Raw genomic sequence first — 18,659 nt, 5'->3', positions numbered from 1 at the left:
GCTTCTAAATTACTTGATTCTGTAACAGTGCAATTCATTCCAGAATTAAGAATGAAATAGTTTTAAATCTACGTTTTTACATTACATTGTCGGAGTTTGGATTTCAAAAGAGCTAAATAATACCGGAAATTAGAATTAGATCACTTATTTTAAACTTTGTTAAAGACTTAAAGTGTTCATACCATAAGAATACATTATTTGAGATTACAATTAGTAGTCTAAAATTAACATTGTCAAAGAAGGTGAAAGAGAGCTCATTAGTACAAGCTTGCAGTGGAAGAGAGAGGAACAAGGGTCCTGCACTTACAACGGCAAGCTCACCCTTTGAGGCTAGTCCTTGAGAGTTGAGACTTTGGTCTTCTCTATAGACACTTGATTAGACTTGACTCCTTGGCCTTAATCACGTGGCCGGGTAGACTAGACTAGACTACTCCTTTCACTAGCACCTGCCTAGCTAGATTTTATTTAGATTTTATTTTGCTCCCTATGCATTAAAGATAAAACTCTCACGATCATCTCTCTAACCACATTTCTCTCAGACAATTAATTCTCTCTCAAAAAGTTGACATGAAAGTAGACTGCAAAGTCAGTGAGACCATTAATTGGAAAGAAAAAATTTAGTAATAAAATTTGTTTCCTTTTTCAAGACACTCATCTGCTACTGCTACTGCTACTGCTACTGCTGCAATACAAACATCCTTTTCACTCTTTATTTCCATTTTCAACATCTGTCTTAGGTGAAGCTCAGTTTTTATTCTTACTTCATCCGGCACCTGATCTCTTTCTCATATTTGGCTTACCATTTGACAGGAAAGGTTTTGGATTCAATTTGGTGTTACGTTTTCCTTCTCAGTGTGTAGCAAAAGGTTTGTTTTGTTTGTTTGTTCTGCTATTCCTCTTTTGTTCTTTTTCCTCTGAAAGCCTTAAGGGTGTCTATTTCTTGAATGTCTCTTCAATTTCTCTGTTTTACCAAACACTTTCTAGCATTACCCACTGTTATGTGCTGGTTTTTGAACTAGGTGTTGTAGTTTAAACTTTACTTTAAATATACCAACTTTGTAAAGGGGTACTATATTGATTCAAAAGGTTCGATTTTGTAAGATATGTTGGTTTAACTTTAACGTAGTTTCTCCATTTCACATGTTTCTGTTGTTGTTTTAGTTGATTTCAGGTGCGGTTTTAATCAACAAATGGATGATGATCATATATCAGATTTGCCCATATTCATCCTCCATGACATTCTGTCAAGGCTGCCGGAGAAAGATGCTACTAGGACAAGTGTTTTGTCCAAGGCGTGGTGGTCTACGTTTCCCATCCTGTCTTTCTTTTACAACCGAAGGGTAGGAAAGGCTTCTAAGACAACGGAAGAAGGTTTTTTCATGAAGAGAAAGAACTTTGGTGATAATTTGAAGAAAACATTGCTAAGGTTCCGTGACCAAGGCTTAGCAATCAAAGAGTTTAAGCTCAGTGTGAACTTTCATGACCTTTATTACAATTCTCGGGATGTTGATCTTTGGTTGAAGTTGGCTGGTGAGAGTGGTGTTGAGGTACTGCATCTCGACCTGCCTGATAGAGCTGAAGATGAATGGGAAGGTCAGGACCTTGGCTATGTGTTGCCGACAAGTGTTCTTGAAGCCAAATCACTTAAGATGATGCACTTGATTGGCGGAATCCACATTGATCAAGCATTCATGAACCATTCAATCAAGTTTTTCTCATTGCGAAAACTATTATTGTGGTATGTCCTTGTTGAAGATGAGCAGGTAATAGAGAATCTCATTTCTCGCTGCCCTTTGATTGAATATATATCTTTATTCTGCGGCTCTGTGTTGAACCCTGGTGGAGGAGCAGAAGGCCTGTTGAATTCTTTGAGCATGCGTGGTCTGCTGAAGCTCAAGAAAGTTGACATTATAGGAATTCAGGAGGTTTATATTGATTCTCCGAGTCTTGAGAATTTATATTACCGGGCTGTTAATTTCGACACAACTTGTAAGTTGGAGTTTGAAAGGTGCAAAAATTTGAAAAGCTTACACTTGGGGCATTTTAAGAGTACTGTTATCACACAGAAGTGGTTTATTGAACTGTTTCTTAAATTTCATTTCCTTGAGATTTTGAAATTGGACAATTGCACAATGTCTGAGAGGATTTGTATTTCAAGTGATAAACTCACGGTATTGATGTTGTCCAAATGCTCTAACTTGAAGGAGGTTATCATTGATGCTCCAAATCTATCATCATGTCAATATGTTGGTCATGGTGCACCAAAACCTATTATATCTTTTCTGAGAAGTTCTAGTCAACTAGAAGTCAATGTTGAGATGTACCTTGATCATCTAGATCTTTCTGACTTGAGGGAATTTATCCAAAACTTCAAGCCTCAAAATGTTTTGGCATCTCTTTCCTTATCTATAGATCAGTCGATTGTGGTAAGTAAAGTAGCTATTGATTGATTCATTCTGTTTGCTTATTTACTTAATTTCTTAATTAGTAAAAAAAAAACTTAATTTCTTATATATATATATATATATATATATACACCATGGATTATGTAGGATGAATTCAACCCAGTTGTCTTGCAAGATTCATCCTCTCCGCCGATCATTAAACACTTGAAGCTACAATGTGTTCCTGAAAATGAAACATTGTTTCGGCCTGTTGTTAATAGCTTACTTTCAAGTTGCTGCCCTGAAACTATCTTGTTGTGCTTTGTTTCATTTTACTGCAGCAGAGCATTCATTGAGGTATGTCATTGTTTCCCCATTTTCCCGTTTTATTGAAAACTGTACTTTCAGGCTTCCAGCATTGAGATTCCTACACATTGTGATTATCCTATCTGATAGAGGAAAAGCTTGCCTAGATATGTTTTTGTTTTATACCATACACGTTGAAATTATGCTTTAAAAGGTTTGTGCTTTTAGTCAATATAAATGTTATGTTAACTTCTAACTCTAGTTGTTTATTATCTAAAACAACAGTTTTTCTATGAGACGCTTATGGGCAGGAAAGAGAAAGACTGTTTTTGCTGTTCTGGTAGTGCCAAGTGTTGGTGGCATGGGCTGAAGGGTGTTCAAGTCACAAACTCTAGGAATGCTGATGAGAATGTTGATTTCAAGACCATGTTAGATGCGTTGCCAACTTGCGGAGATTTTAGCGATATTATCTTTAGGTTGGAATTGTAGTGTTGTTATCTACTGATATGTAAGCTTATGTAGAAATTTGACATTACTGCATGATGAGATGGGCATAGGTAGACCAACCAATCTTGGATGTAGGCCACGAAACTGGATGAAATATGTTTATATGTTCCCCTTTTCGGTTGCCCTTGTCCTTGATGCCATAGATAGGCCTCAGCCCTCATGGTTACTATTGATCTGTGTTGGAATTTTAGAGCTTTGGATCCAGACAAGAACTGAGCAATTTATTTTGTGGTGGAATTTTAGAGCTTTTGCAATTTACATTCATTTCACTGTCTGTCTTCTCACAGCACTCACAAGTCACAACAGGGTTGAGTGTTGGGATCATAGTATTCTGGCGTGGCCTGCTAGCCAGGGCCAAGAGTGGTACTTGCCAGAGAGCTTGTTCTAAACACTTGATTGTATCCATTTCAAATAGTAATACAGTTTAAGTTTTACTAATATAACTGACTAAATTTTTATTGGTATCTTGTAAAATCTTGTAATACGACAAAAGATTTGAGGTTTATCTACGTATCATTATAAATGGGTGGTGGATTTTAGAGAAGAAAATAGATATGTGAAATTCTGTGTAAGGATGATGCTTATTAGAGAAAATGAGAGCAACTGCTGAAGCCTGTGACATGAAATCTTTTATCTTAGACATATACCAATCCTCCAATTCTAATCTCTCAAGGAGATGGAATTTGTTTCTTTTCCGCATAAGATCTTTCATGGAACCTCAGCATTATTCTGTGAACAACATTTAGGAATTTGTTTCTTTTCGTCATATGATCTTCCATTTGCTCAGGTTATTATTTTTTATTGTTACACAAATAAATAGGGATTGACCTTGTAATTGAGATATGTTGAATATTGTTGAGATAATGAAACCCCTTCTATCCCTTTGTTCTCTCTTCTCTGTCCCTATTCCCTCTCTTCTCCCTCTCTCAGATTCTGGTTGTATCATTTATCAACAGTTATCTTCCTTATTCCATATCTTGATTCAGTAAAAGCCAAGATGGGAGAGATAGGTCAGGCCATCCTTCCAAACCTTAGAACAAAATACAGGTCCTGACAGCATTTTGTTTCTAGCAACCTTGAAAGAATGTCATGGAGGATGTGTTTTGGCAGATTCGATATCAAGTATTCAAGTCCATAGCAACACTTTAATTTTTTTTTTAAGCAGATCAATTTTTACTTCATAAGATACATATTAATTACTGCACATAAATTAATACATGCCCAAAAGAAAAAACTTTTTCATTACCTGTGGTATTTTCAGTGATGCTTCTCTGTGAATTTGAGAATAGTGTTCAACCAAAAGTGGAGAAATGAAGTTCCAAGAAAGCATAAAAAAATGAAGACCAAAGAATTAATTTAAACAAATGCACTTTAAATAGGATTATTGTACATGTACTGTAATTTTACACTCGCGACCAGTGATGGTTTTTTTTGGTGAATGGGAAGAAACCACCAGTGAAGAAACATCATTTCAAAATTGTTGCGTGATTGATATTTTTGGTACTTGATAAGTTATTTATGATAAAATAATTTTCCTTTTAACAAAGAACTTTGCTTGTAGTAATGACTGTTGGTGTTGTCGGAATCACTTTTTCACCTATTAAACTTGTTTTTACCTCATTTTTATGAACTGTAGCAAATTTATCCTGAGCGCCATGTTGAGATTGAATTAGTTTTTCCACATTTAAATTTTTCTTCAATTTTTCAAAATCATATTCTTACTTTTATTTGGCATTTTCTCTTCCAATGAATAGGAAAAAGTGTAAGTAAAATAATGAAGAAATATGAATAAAATAACACTGTAAAAAAATAAATAAATTATGAACAATAGAACCTGGAATGCAATGAATGAAATAGTGAGAGATTTTGCAACACTTTGATATCAAATATCTCCTCTTTTTTTTTTGTACAGAATCAAATATCTCCTTTGATAATTCATTTCAAGTTAAAAATAATGAAATTTTCATTATTTTTAGAGAAGAAAGAATGATTGAAGATAAAACTTATACAATACTATAAATATATAATTCATAAAAAATAACTAATTGTTATGATTAAATACACATTAAATTTTTAATGAGGAGGGCTCAACTTACACCCTCTAAAACTTACACTTTTACACTAATTTTACATTGTTGATCTGATATTAATCTAACGGATGTGATATGTTTTAATTAGTAGACACTAGACTTAGCCCTTACCCTCATCATCCAACAACGATATGCTCCTTGCAACGTCACTAGCAAGCTTGATTACCAAAAGCGGTTCCACTGTACCACACGAGGTTTCCATTTCGCAGATTTTGGGCTTTCGATTGCATTGGGATTTTGGGGTTTGAGTTTGGTTGGTTTGAGTGTTGGATTTTGATAGGTTTCAGTTCTCCTTGCCCTATTCTGCAATGTCTGAAATGGACTTGTTACAGAGAAAAAAAATTGAATGATTTTGGATGTTCTTTCCCTAATAAAATTGAAATTCACATGTAATTTGAGTTTGATATGCGTGGGATTTGTTTGATTCAGAAAAGTTTGGACTATACACCTATTAACATTCAAATATGGAGATTTATTTTGAACATTTCAGTATGTCTTTTATGGCCAACTAGTACTTGGCTTTCTTTTTTAATTTGCATTTTGTTTTTTTTTTTTTGTTTTTTAAAAATTATTTATTCGTATGAAAAGGGAAAAAAACAACTTTTTTTTTGTTATAAATAGGTTTTTTTTTTGTCGAAGTGTTTTAGTTTATGTTTTTAATTGTGTTTTTTTTTGTCGTAGGTTTTTTTATGAGTGTATTTATTTTTTTATTTGTGTTGTTTGTCCTTGTTTATCTAATTGATGCTTTTGATTTATTTTTTTGATATTATAATTTTATTGTACTTTATAGATAGAAGTAGCAGTTTTTTGTAAGATCTTATTTAATATTAAGTTTGTCTTTTTGAGGTTCATAACTCATACAAAATAAATAATAACAAATTTATTTAAAATAATTTGAAGTTAATAGTATAAGTCCATATTAAATTATCACTATAAACCTTGGGTTCTTTAGAGATGATCGATTACATGAAAATGATGTCAACTATATTAAATTGTACAAAATCATATTTTGCAGTAGAAGTAGTGTCATTTGTAACCTCTTTAGTTTTTGAGATGCTCATTAAAGTAATCTTATATTTGTGTTTTGTGACTCTATATTTTCTAGCAGATGCTTGAATCATAAAATGTTGAATCGCATAAATATGTCATACACATAGTGTGTCACTAAACTGTAGCATTTGAAAAACTACAATTTTAAAAATGGTAACAATAAATAGTTTGGTTTAGGTACCATGAAATTTGGGAAAACAAAGAAATTTAATACATTTTCAACGATTAAGAGCAGTTCAATACTATCAACAATTTGAAGTTTTTTGAAATCTCTTGTTTCCCACAGATGGAGTACACGAACTGATTGAGTCATCCTACAAAACAAAAAGTTGAGAAAATAAAAAAGAAAATATTTTTTAGGTGTTTCAATTTGACATCATGAAATGAAGTTGAAGATCATCATGAAATAAAGAGCATGATAGAACACACGTAAACATTCTAGGCTAGTACATCAATAGTTAGTCGTTGGATATATGTATCTGAAAAAATGTCTTGAAGCGTGCGCCTTTGAAAAGAAGAAAGCAAATACCTCAACAAAGCTTATGTGAAGTGCATATGTTGAATGAGTATTGACACTTATTACTTTATATAGTTGTAGAGAAAAAGGGTTAGTAATAGTCTTTTTCTTTTGGTAAGATCTTATTTAGTATTAAGCATAAATTTTTAAATTTCATAACTCATATGAAATAAATAATAATAAATTTTTTAAAGTAAAATTCAATTAATAGTAGAAGTTCTTTTCTAAAAAAATTAATAGTAGAAGTCTATAGAATGACATTGATGAATGAAGTTCAAGAGGAAGAGATATGAGTTTTTTTATTGAGTGACATTTAACTTTTAAGATTTATTATTAATATTGATTATTAGTTGATTAATATTTCAACAAAACTAAACTAATAATATGTGTCTTATGAAATTCATAACTTATATCATATTTAATATTAATTTTGACCTATGACATTTTAAAACTCATATAAATTAAATAATAATAAATTCATTTAACATAATTTTGAACTTAATAGTAGAAAGTTATATACTAACATTGATGGAGGAAATTCAAGGGGAATATCAAACAGTTGAGATTAAAAGTCTGCTGAATATCGAACGGTTCTGAAAAATCACATATGAAATTGTTCTGGGAATGAACATTGAAGATAGGGATAATACCTAGAGAGTGGAAAATTGTGCTAGAGAGAATGAGAATGAGAGAGAGAATGCTGAATTTCATGTGTTATTTTGTCAAATGAGCCAAAATCCCCTACAATTGGTAACTACCTCCTATTTATAGAGTTTGGGCACTACCTATTGGGCCGATTGGGCCTTCGAAGCTGAGGCCCAACTTAAGGTCAGGCCCTCGCCTCGGGACGGGCTACACACTGGGCGTTGCCCTTCTAGGGGCTCGCCCAGTCCACTAGTCCACAAGACACCGAGCTCGAAGTATGAGAGCTAAGTGTGTCTTTTAAATGCCTTTACATGTATCCTATAGTACACTGAGATCTAAGCTGCCAACATGGCTTGAGAAAAAATAAGTAAACTACGTTGCCAACATGGCGTAAGCAAAAGGAAACAAGCATTTTTGATCTTGGCGAACAACCCAAACCGGCAAGTCCACAAGTCCACAAGCGGCGAGAACGACCGCTCCGTACTGGCGATTGGTTGAAGTAGGTGAGCGATCGTTCGCCGGCGAGAAAGGTGGCAGGCATTGATCATGTACTGATCACCCAAGTGTTGGCTGGCAATGTCCCTGGCGAGTGACTAAACTTTAATGCTGGTATTACTTGTCAGGCGATGGCGTTTGGTTTCTATGGTGGCGAGGCCTTTCGCGCTTCCTCTTATTTTAAAAACCTTTCAAATCCCTACCTGCTCCACGTGACGCGTCAGTTACATCAGTTTTCCTCTTTCTTCGGAACCGTCACTTCACTTTTCATAACTGTCCCATCGTGAGCAGTAACCCCCATCACACGCGTTCCACTTCCCCAAAAACCATCATGACTTCCAATCTTCCACACGTGTCCAACACGCGTCACCTTTCCAACTTCTCCCCCTGCCTATAAAAATCCTTTTTCCCTACAATCATCCTTTTCCGAGACCGCTTTTTACCTCCCTTATTGCCTACCAAGCTCCTTCTTCCACCTTCCGCTCCAGCGCCGTTGCCTATCACCCTTTCCGCTACCCACTCTTCACATCCTTCTCCGTTGAGTCCTCCTTCTCTTATCTCTGCATCATATCTCTACTCATCTCTTTCCCCTTTTCCTCATTTGATTATAGAAGATGGCTTCAAACCCTAACTCCCCTAATCACACCTCCTATTCTTCTGGGAGTGATCCTGACTCTACCGCAGCCGGCGGCCTCCGTTTAGAGGTCCCAGAGGTCCCTCAATACCGATTAAAAACTTTCACAACCCTGCCCCTTCCAGTCCAAATAGCGCCCTCACACGAGGCCATTGACCAACCTTCCGTTTTCCAGGATAGGGAGACTATCGTGGAATTCGTAAGTAGCCTCGGCGGTTTGTCTGATGATGACGAAATAAACGCCAAACTCCGGATTTGGCCCTGCAGTGCTGACGACCGCCCCTGGCTTCACAGGGCCGACAGCGATGTAAAGGGATCTCATTTCTTTTTTACCTATGAGTATATGTTCGGCGAGCTTGGAATCAGACTTCCTTTTTCGCCCTTCATTCAGACCGTTCTCCGCGATATCAACGCGGCTCCTTGCTAACTTCACCCCAATGCCTGGGCCTTCATCCGGTGCTTTGAGATCTTGTGCGCCGCTGTTGGTACCGCCCCATCTCCCACCAGCTTCTTTTACCTCTACGATGTTGACCCCAAGTCCATCAAAAATAAAGGGTGGATTTCTTTAAAGGCCCGGGCTGGCCGTAAATGCTTGAATCCTCATAAAAGCAACGCCAAGTCCTCTTTTGCCCGAAGATACTTCCGCGTGGCGGTTCACCCCGCTTATCTAGAGGCCTTCACCCTTAGGGACAGGACTGCCCTTTTTCCCCTTTACTGGACGGAGAAGCCTAATGGGATTACCGATCCTTCGGAAGAATCTTTGTCTGCCAACGACAAAGCCCTTTTGAATCTCCTCGCCCCACTTCCTGTTCTTGACTGCTCAATAGTCCTTGAGGGTGCTCGCCTCTCAAGGACACCCAAATATCTAGGTCACTTATAGTTTACTTTTATCATCTCTATTTTCCTTTCTATCTCTTATATCGCTACTGACCCCCCTTTTTCCTTTTTTTATTGCTGCAGAAGATATGAATTTCACCAACGCCGAGTTCTTGAAAGCTCGTGAGAGGAAAATGGCCCGTTTTTCTCCAAAGTTCAACAACGAGGGCGATGGGAAAAAGCGGGGCGGCGCTGAGAACCAGGCTGAGGGCGCCCAAGCCCCCAAAAGGAGGAAATTGGTCAAAGTCTCCTCTGCCGCCGGCTCCTCCAACCCCGACGCTCAACCCACTACTGCCGCTGCGTCTAAAGGCAAAAAAGTTGCTAAAGCCTCCGCCGCCACGACCACCGAGTCCACCACCATTCCAGCTCCCAATCCCGCTACCGCGGGCGCGGCCACCGCAGCCGCCACCAAGTCCACTACTGTAGGCGCCACAGCCGCCTCCGCCGGTGCCACGACAACCTCTGGTGACCAGTCACCAGCCGCTGACACAACCACCAACATTTCTCAACCCTCAGCTGTTGAGAAACTTGTCGCCGTCAATGCCACAAAAGCTGCCGCGTCCTCCGATGCTCCTGCTGGGGAGAAAGAAAAAGAAAATGAAACCCCCAGGTCTCCCCCTCGCCAAGACGCACCTCCTAGCCTGCCCCCGACAGATGATGGGCGCTCCGCGTCTTCCCCGCCTCGCCGCGAAGAGAGACCTTCTCCTGATGCCACTGCTACCCTTGACGCGACCCAGATCGAGCAAGCTCCTGGTAATGAGGGTGGCTCCTCCAGCTACTACAACATGCTTCCCAACGCCATTGAACCTTCAGAGTTCTTGCTTACCGGCCTCAACCGTGACGTCATAGAGAAAGAAGTTTTGAGCCGGGGTATTAATGAAACCAAGGAGGAAACCCTTGCTTGTCTTCTACGCGTTGGGTATATTTTTGCCCATGCGTTTGACAATTTCAGTGCCGCCGCTGCTGAAACTGAACGGTTGAGGACTGAGAACACCAAGCACCAGGAGGACGCCGCCGCTTGGAAGAAACGCTTCGACAAACTGCTAGATCAAGCGGGCAAAGACAAAGTCCAGGCCGACAAGTTGATTGGCACGGCGGGAATTAAAATCGGCGAACTGGAGGATCAACTGGCGCTGATGAAGGAAGAAGCGGATGATCTCGATGCAAGTCTCCAAGCTTGCAAAAAGGAAAAAGACCAAGCTGAGAAGGACTTGATCGCCAGGGACGAGGCGCTGGTTGCTAAGGAGTCAGAGCTCGAAGCATTGCGCGCTGAGTTGGAGTCAGTGAAAAAGGCACTGGCGGAGCAAGAGAAAAAGTCCGCTGAGTCCTTGGCTTCGGCGAAGTCTGACATGGAGGCGGTGATGCGAGCCACGTCCGAAGAGATCAAGAAGGCGAACGAAGCTCATGGGGAAGCCCTCGCCACTAAAGATGCCGAGATTACTTCCCATCTTGCGAAGATCAAAGGGCTAGAGGACGAGCTGGCGATGGAGAAAGCCAAAGTCGTTGAGGCGAGGGAACAAGCCGCTGACATTGCCTATGACAATCGCGAGCGCGGCTTCTACCTCGCCAAAGACCAGGCCCAACATTTGTTCCCGAACCTTGATTTTAGCGCTATGGGAATAATGAAATAGATCACCGCTGAAGGACTGGTTGGTCCTGATGATCCTCCTCTGATTGACCAACACCCCTGGACGGCAACTGAAGAAGAAGAAGAAGAAGAAACAGGAGAAGAAGAAGGAAATAATAAATAGTGTAATTTTAATTTTACTTAGCCTTTACCGCCCTCTGTAATGCACTTTTCCGTCATTCTTATATATAAGCAACCTTTCGCCATAGTTTTTATATCACCTTTGAATACTTTGTAAATTTTGTTGGATTGCTTTCGCCGTACATTTTTTGGTCGCCGCATTCTTATTGTTTAAAAAATTTAAGAACGAATTTCGTAGTTTAACGCCCCAACACACCGGAGTAATAAAATACTCAACATCCTGAGTGACCAAGCACCCGCCTTCCACCTTATTCATTCGCCGACCTTATATCTTGCGCTATTTTTTCACGCGTCATGTGATTGAATTACGCCTAACGACTTCGTGCATTAATTTTAACTAGGACTTGTTGCTTGGTATTTCACCGCCAAGACTTTAGACGTTTTCCACAAAGGAATAAACGACCTCCATTCTTGAGGGCTTCGCCCGGGGCTTTGCCCGCTCGGGGCTTACAATGCTTGGGTCCCAATGGCCATTTGGGGGTCCCAAGTCTTTTGCCTAGTTTACGGTGCTCGTCGTATTCTGAAGAGACTTACCCAGAACGTCGTTTACGGGACCGGCGATCACATCAGACTTTCCGGGGGGAGATTCCCAGGCGTCAAAGGCCCTTTGTGGAATCGCCGCCACCTTTAGGGTTCCAGCAAGCCCCTTTGGGGATCAAGCTTGTCCCACCTAGTTATCGCCGTAATTCTTTATATCGATCGGCAATTCCGATCGTCAGGGAATCCCTGGAATTTTTGGATGTGAATTTCATGAACTTTCGTTTTATTGATGGAGCGTCTCGTTAAAAAACTCCTTTCGGAGAAAAAGAGCACGCTTTTGTTACAATGGAGAGTTTTGAGGTACTTTTAGAGAAATTGAAAATATCTATCTTTGGCGAATTCACTTTGCCCAACAGAAGTTCTTCCTTGGAACTTCTCGCCTTTCCGGTTTTCTCGCTCACGATCAACTGTAATAATAGCGCAGACTCAAACCGTTGAACGACCTGGGTAGTCGCCTTCCATCAAGCTCCTCCAAGTGATAGGCCCCTGTACCAAGAACTTTGATAATGCGGTAAGGCCCTTCCCAGTTCGGAGTCAGCTTGTTTCCCGGGACTCCTGACCGCCACTTTAGGACCAAATCGCCAACTTGCATATCTCGAACGCGAACCCTACTATTGTACTTGGCGGCCACGCGCTGCTTCATCGCCGTTTCTCGAATGTGCGCCTCGTCACGCGTTTCGGACAAAAGATCCAACTTCATCGCCATATTGGCTTGATTCTCCCCTTCAAAATCCGGCTGAGTCCGCCATGTGAAATTGTCAATCTCCACCGGCAACATGGCATCTACCCCATAGGTCATCCTAAAGGGGGTTTCTCTTGTAGTAGATTGCACAGTGGTGTTGTACGACCATAGTACCACTGGGAGTTCATCCAGCCAGGCTCCCTTGGCTTTCTCAAGCCGTCGCCTTAGTCCATGCAGAATTACCCTGTTCGCAGATTCTACTTGCCCGTTCGTTTGCGGATGCTCCACAGAGGCGAATCTCATCTGTATGCCCATTTCCTTGCAAAATTCCCTTGTTTGGTTGCTTGAAAACTGGGTCCCGTTGTCGGATACGATCGCCCTTGGGATCCCGAACCTACAAACGATACGCCTCTAGTAAAAGTTGACTATCTTTGCAGAGGTTATTTTGGCCAGGGGCTCGGCTTCAATCCATTTAGTGAAGTAGTCCACCGCTACCAATATAAACTTCATTTGCGACCTGGCGGTCGGAAAAGGTCCTACCAAGTCCACACCCCACATGGCGAAAGGCCATGGGGCGCTCATCGTTACCAGCTCTTTTGGCGGTGCCTTAGACAAATCCGCAAACACTTGACATTTTTTACACCGCTTCACAAAGTCCATACAATCTTTCCTGAGGGTGGGCCAGTAGAATCCCGCCCTTAACACCTTGCAGGCCAAAGATCTCCCCCCAATGTGGCTTGCACACACTCCTTCATGCACCTCAGACATTATCGCTTCGTTTTTTTCTGGCGGTACGCATTTCAACAATGGCGTCGAAAAACCACGGCGATACAAGTGTCCGTCAATGAGAGTATAGTGGCTCGCTTCTCGCCGTTGTTCCTTCGTGCATTGCTCCACTTCCGCCGAGTCCCCCGCCAAGATAGATAATATGGGTCCCATCCACGTCGCCCCTCTGTTCACACATGCCATGAGCTCGCCTTCAATGCTGGGGTACGCCAGTGTTTCCTGAATCACACTTCTGTTGTTGCCGGGTTTCCGCGTACTCGCCAATTTGGCCAACGCGTCGGCCCGCTGATTTTCTGCCCGAGGTACATACTCTACCACAACTTCTTGAAAAAGTGTCATCAAATATCGCACTCGCTCCAGGTATTTGATCAGGTTGGGATCCTTGACCTAGAAAGTTCCCCTCACTTGACTTTCTACCAACTGCGAGTCCGTTCTTATTAACAGCCTTCCGATTTTTACTTCGCGCGCCAACTTCAATCCGGCAATGAGAGCTTCATATTCTGCCTGGTTGTTTGTTGCCTTGAACTCGAATTTCAGCGATTGTTCCAATACTAGCTTCCCTGGTCCTTCCAACGTCACTCCTGCGCCACTGCCACTACTATTGGAGGATCCATCTACAAAGAGAGTCCACTGAGTGTCCACTCTTTCAAACCGGTCTGGGGTCAACTCCACCACAAAATCAGCCAGTGACTGTGCGCCAACCGTGCCTCGCTTATCATATTGCAACCCATATTCAGATAATTCAACCGACCAGGCGACCAATCTACCTGACAAATCCGGTTTTTGTAACACTTGTCTCAGAGGCAAATCTGTCCGCACCTTCACTGGAAAACTCTGAAAATACGGTCTCAATCGCCGGGCGGTGACAAGGACCGCCAGTGCTGCCTTCTCAATTTTCTGGTATCTGACCTCTGCACCCTGGAGTGTGTGGCTAACAAAATAAACAATTCGATGCTCGCCATCTATTTCCTGCAGTATCACAGAACTCAGAGCACTATCACTCACAGCAAAATACAAGTGCAGCGGGTGTCCCTGCATTGGTTTTGACAAGATTGGCGGTGATGACAGGAGTTCCTTGAGGCGAACAAAGGCTTCTTCACACTCCGGCGTCCGTTCAATGAGACCATCAATGCTGGGAAGAGGATACGAATCCTTTGGGCATGCCTTGTTTAAGTCTGTGTAATCCAGGCACATTCGCCATTTTCCATTCGCCTTTTTCACCATCACGACGTTCGCCAACCACGTCGGATATTTCACCTCTCTGATGAACTCTGCCGCCAGCAGCTTATCAACTTCTTGTTGAACCGCTTTTCCCTTGTCTCCGCCCAAGCGCCGCCTGAGTTGTGAAACTGGCTTGACACTTGGATTCAATGCTAATCGATGGCAGATGAAGTTTGGATCAATTCCGGGCATGTCCTTGCAGCTCCAAGCAAACAAATCTAAGTTTTCGCCTAGCAACTTTGTCAGGCGCGTCTCCTGCTCGTCCGTCAATCTAGTCCCAATCTTCAAAGTGCGATCGCCAAACTTTAGCGCCTTTGTTTCCTCAATTGGCGTGGGCCTGTTCACTCGCCCCTCGCCACGTGGGTCAAGATTTTCATCCGAAGTTTCAATTTCATAACATCTGTGCCCAACCAACGTACTCTTCTTGCCATACAGGTTGAGGCAATTATTATAACATTCCCTCGCCATCTTCCGTGCCGCATGGGTGTCACCACCACCGCCAAATCCTCCGGCGATGGTGTTTATGGTCCCTACGGGCGGTCCTGAGTGTTGAGCGAACGTGTCATCAGCCCCTTTTGTGGCGATAGCCGCTGATTCTTGCTTTTTCTTGCCCTTAGTGTCCGTTCGCTCCTCCTCTCGCTTATGCGTTTTGTTGTGATCGCCGTTGTTGCGCCACTGGCCTTGGCGATTTCCTTGATATCCCGCCCGAATCAACTTATCAATTTCCCCTGCAAAGTCCAGCAGTCATCCGTGTCGTGCCCGGCGGACCGATGGTATTCACACCACTTCTTGGGATTGGCGTCCCGTGGTTGATATTTCGGGGCCTCTGGCTCATCCACTAGATTTGCGCCCCTCGCCTCGCGGAGTATATCCGTTAAATCTGTGTTCATCACCATGTCAGCTTCCTCCCGCTGGCGATGAGACTTAGATTGCCATGGTCGGCGCTGTTCATAATCATCACGCCGTGGATACAACTGCTCCTTGGTCGGCCTCAACCTTTTATCTTGTCTTTGCTGCTTGCCATCCCCCTTGTCTTCGCCATTCTTATCTTTTTTCGCGCGCTTGGGTGACGTGTCGCCTTTCTCCAGTTTCGCGCGCTTCCTTTTGAAAGCATCATCCTCCTCATCAAGAATATAAGTGCTGGCGCGAGCACGCATCTCTTCCATCGAACGTGCTGGCTTGCGTGTCAACTTGCTGTTCAACCCTCCCGGTAACAAACCATTTTTGAATGCTAGAGCACAGGCTCGAGGTTCCTTGACCGATGCAGCGCTGTACCTTGCCATGTATTCCTTCAGTGACTTTCCTTCAGTCTCCATCTAAACCAGGAATGACGCAAACTCGATCGAAAAACGAACGCCGGTCACAGAATCAGAATCGGAAAACTCGAGAATTGCCTAATCGTAATCAGAGATAGCTTCTTGCACAATCAATCCACGTGAATGGGAATAGAAAGTTTATCATCCCCACAGACGGCGCCAAATGTTCTGGGAATGAACATTGAAGATAGGGATAATACCTAGAGAGTGGAAAATTGTGCTAGAGAGAATGAGAATGCTGAATTTCATGTGTTATTTTGTCAAATGAGCCAAAATCCCCTACAATTGGTAACTACCTCCTATTTATAGAGTTTGGGCACTACCTATTGGGCCGATTGGGCCTCCGTAGCTGAGGCCCAACTTAAGGCCAGGCCCTCGCCTCGGGGCGGGCTACACACTGGGCGTTGCCCCTCTAGGGGCTCGCCCAGTCCAGAAATAATATGTATAATTAATTAAAGTCTCATAGATAAAAATAAATATATGAAACATTGTTTATTGATAGACTATTTTACCCTCGAGGTTGCTAAACTTCTCCTTTATATTATATATAAATAAATATAAATATAAATAACTTTTCGAATTCCATAACTCAGATGAAATAATGAAAATTTATTTAAAGTAATTTTCAATTAATAGTAGAAGTTTATAAAATGATATTGATGAAGGAAGTTCAAGAGGAAGGGATATGAGAGTTTTTTTTATTAAGTGAACTTTAACTTTTAAGGTTTATTATTAATATTAATTATTAGTTGAGTAATACTTCAACAAACCTAATATTTGTCTTATGAATTCATAACTAATATCACATTTAATATTAATTTTGACATAAAATCATTCGTAACTCATAAATTAAATAATAATAAATTCATTTAAAAAAATTTGACCTTAATAGTAAAAAGTTATATACTAACATTGATGGAGGAAGTTCAGAGGGAATATCGAACGGTTGAGATTAAAAGTCTGCTGAATATCGAATGGTTCTGAAAAATCACATATGAAATAATATGTATAATTAATTAAATGCTCATAGATTAAAATAAATATATCAAACATTTTTTATTGATAGACTATTTTACCCTTGAGGTTGCTAAACTTCTCATTTACATAATATATAATTTAAATAACTTTTCGAATTTCATAACTCATATGAAATCAATAATAATAAATTTATTTAAAGTAATTTTCAATTAATAGTAAAAGTTTATAGAATGATATTGATGAAGGAAGTTCAAGAGGACGGGATATATAGGAGAGTTTTTTTATTGAGTGACCTTTAACTTTTAAGATTTATTATTAATATTAATTATTAGTTGCTTAATACTTCAACAAACCTAATATTTGTCTTATGAATTCATAACTAAAATCACAATTAATATTAATTTTGACCTAAGACAAAGATTATGAAAAATGCAAGAAACTTACATGTTTTCAAGATGTAATATTGGAAGAATGGAAAACAACATTGGAAAAAATTGAAAGAAGAAACAAATTGAAACTAAATCAATTAAATGTAAAAGGAGAAAAAAGACTTAATTGTACCGCATTAGAAGAAAAGATTATCATTTGGTTAACTAAGTTGATAGTAAATTAATCAAAATAAAAAAAAAAAACGCAAGAAACTTACATTGGTTGAAGATTAAATATAATTGTCAAATAAATGGAAGCAAAATTAGAGAAATAACCAAAAAGATGACTTTAACGGTTTATGAAGAAAAAATATTTTTGAAACGAAATAGAAGTTACGAACATATAATAATAATATTGATAATCAATAGCAAAGAACAAAAACATGCATAAATTACAAAAGTAAAATAAAATGTGTAACTTTCATCTATTGAATAAGTGATAACAAAATGCATATTGCAAATAAAGACTAAATCTTACAGGAGTGGGTGATGAAGAATGAAAAAAAAATAAGACCGTTTGGGAAGAACGTAGCATGAGAACAAAATATGAAAAAGAAATGATGGCGAAATCAGAACAAATGAATCAAAAGGGATAAATAAGGCGAAGAAAGAAGGGCACTTACCGGATGGAAGATGATGATGAAGTCAAACTCAATGGCTGAGAATGAAAAGTGATTAAGAAGAAGTGACCGGTGGAGAAGAAAAAGATGCAAAAGAAAATTTTCTAACCTGATGGAAGATCTTCTTGTGCTGGAATGATGCTGTTGGAGAATCCAAATCAGAGAGATTTCCTGCACATGAATGGAGATGATGAATATCAAAATGGGGGAGATGAAAATAATTAAGTTGAAAGGGGAATGGAAAGATGTTTTATACACGGGAGAAGAAGGAAGAGACTCTTTGTGATTTTGTAAACATAATTTATGATCATGAGTTACAAAAGCAACAAATAAAACGGCCAAGAATATGAAAAGGTTGTACAAAGAATTTCATAAGAAAATGATCAACGGTTAGGATTAGAAGAAATAAATGACCAAGATTGATTTCATATTGAATTACTCACAAATTTACGTATTTGGCCATGAAAAGTTTTCCACCCATGTGCATTAAAGTATTAAATAACAATTTTACCCTCAATGTTGCAAAAACTCTCCCTCTATATAGATTATAGATAGATTATAGATAGATAGATTATAGATTATAGATTATAGATGTAGATAGAAAATAAAACAACCATGGCAGACAAATTTTGAGACGAGGTGGTTAAAGAAGTTCTCTCAACACCATTGGCGGTGCCACCCACAACAAGATTCACACAGTAATCGTTGTTGGTGATGAGGGTGAGGGCCAAGTCACATATCTTTTAGTTAAAACACATCACATCTGTTAGATTAACATCAGATCAACGGTGCAAAATTAGTGTAAGACTGTAAGAT

At 40.0% G+C, this 18,659-nt stretch overlaps 1 protein-coding gene across 3 annotated transcripts; it reads left to right on the top strand.

Moving 5' to 3' along the window:
• The first annotated feature begins 446 nt into the window (after positions 1–446).
• Positions 447–3,461, top strand: LOC130746597 (F-box/LRR-repeat protein 13-like). 3 transcript variants are annotated; one of them, XM_057599276.1, is made up of 5 exons: positions 447–737; positions 811–866; positions 1,172–2,426; positions 2,553–2,741; positions 2,976–3,461. In XM_057599276.1, exons 3-5 carry the CDS (start codon positions 1,191–1,193, stop codon positions 3,177–3,179), a joined length of 1,629 nt encoding a protein of 542 aa, XP_057455259.1. In that variant the 5' UTR covers positions 447–737; positions 811–866; positions 1,172–1,190; the 3' UTR covers positions 3,180–3,461. The 3 variants fall into 3 exon arrangements, with proteins under 3 accessions (XP_057455259.1, XP_057455258.1, XP_057455260.1); XM_057599275.1 differs by having other exon boundaries at positions 1,162–2,426; XM_057599277.1 differs by lacking the exon at positions 447–737 and having other exon boundaries at positions 744–866.
• Positions 3,462–18,659: the final 15,198 nt, after the last annotated feature.

Source organism: Lotus japonicus, chromosome 3 (assembly GCF_012489685.1).
Source record: "Lotus japonicus ecotype B-129 chromosome 3, LjGifu_v1.2".
Classification (NCBI taxonomy): domain Eukaryota; kingdom Viridiplantae; phylum Streptophyta; class Magnoliopsida; order Fabales; family Fabaceae; genus Lotus; species Lotus japonicus.
Note: the sequence above shows the minus strand (reverse complement) of the source record. Positions and strands in the feature narration are given on the sequence as shown.

What these genes read in the sequence shown, in the direction of transcription:
- LOC130746597 (XM_057599276.1), top strand. Translation starts at nt 1,191, where the DNA reads ATGGATGATGATCATATATCAGATTTGCCCATATTCATCCTCCATGAC. An exon ending in CTATAGATCAGTCGATTGTG is followed by an intron (nt 2,427 to 2,552) that starts GTAAGTAAAGTA and finishes TGGATTATGTAG; the next exon opens with GATGAATTCAACCCAGTTGT. An exon ending in GCAGCAGAGCATTCATTGAG is followed by an intron (nt 2,742 to 2,975) that starts GTATGTCATTGT and finishes CTAAAACAACAG; the next exon opens with TTTTTCTATGAGACGCTTAT.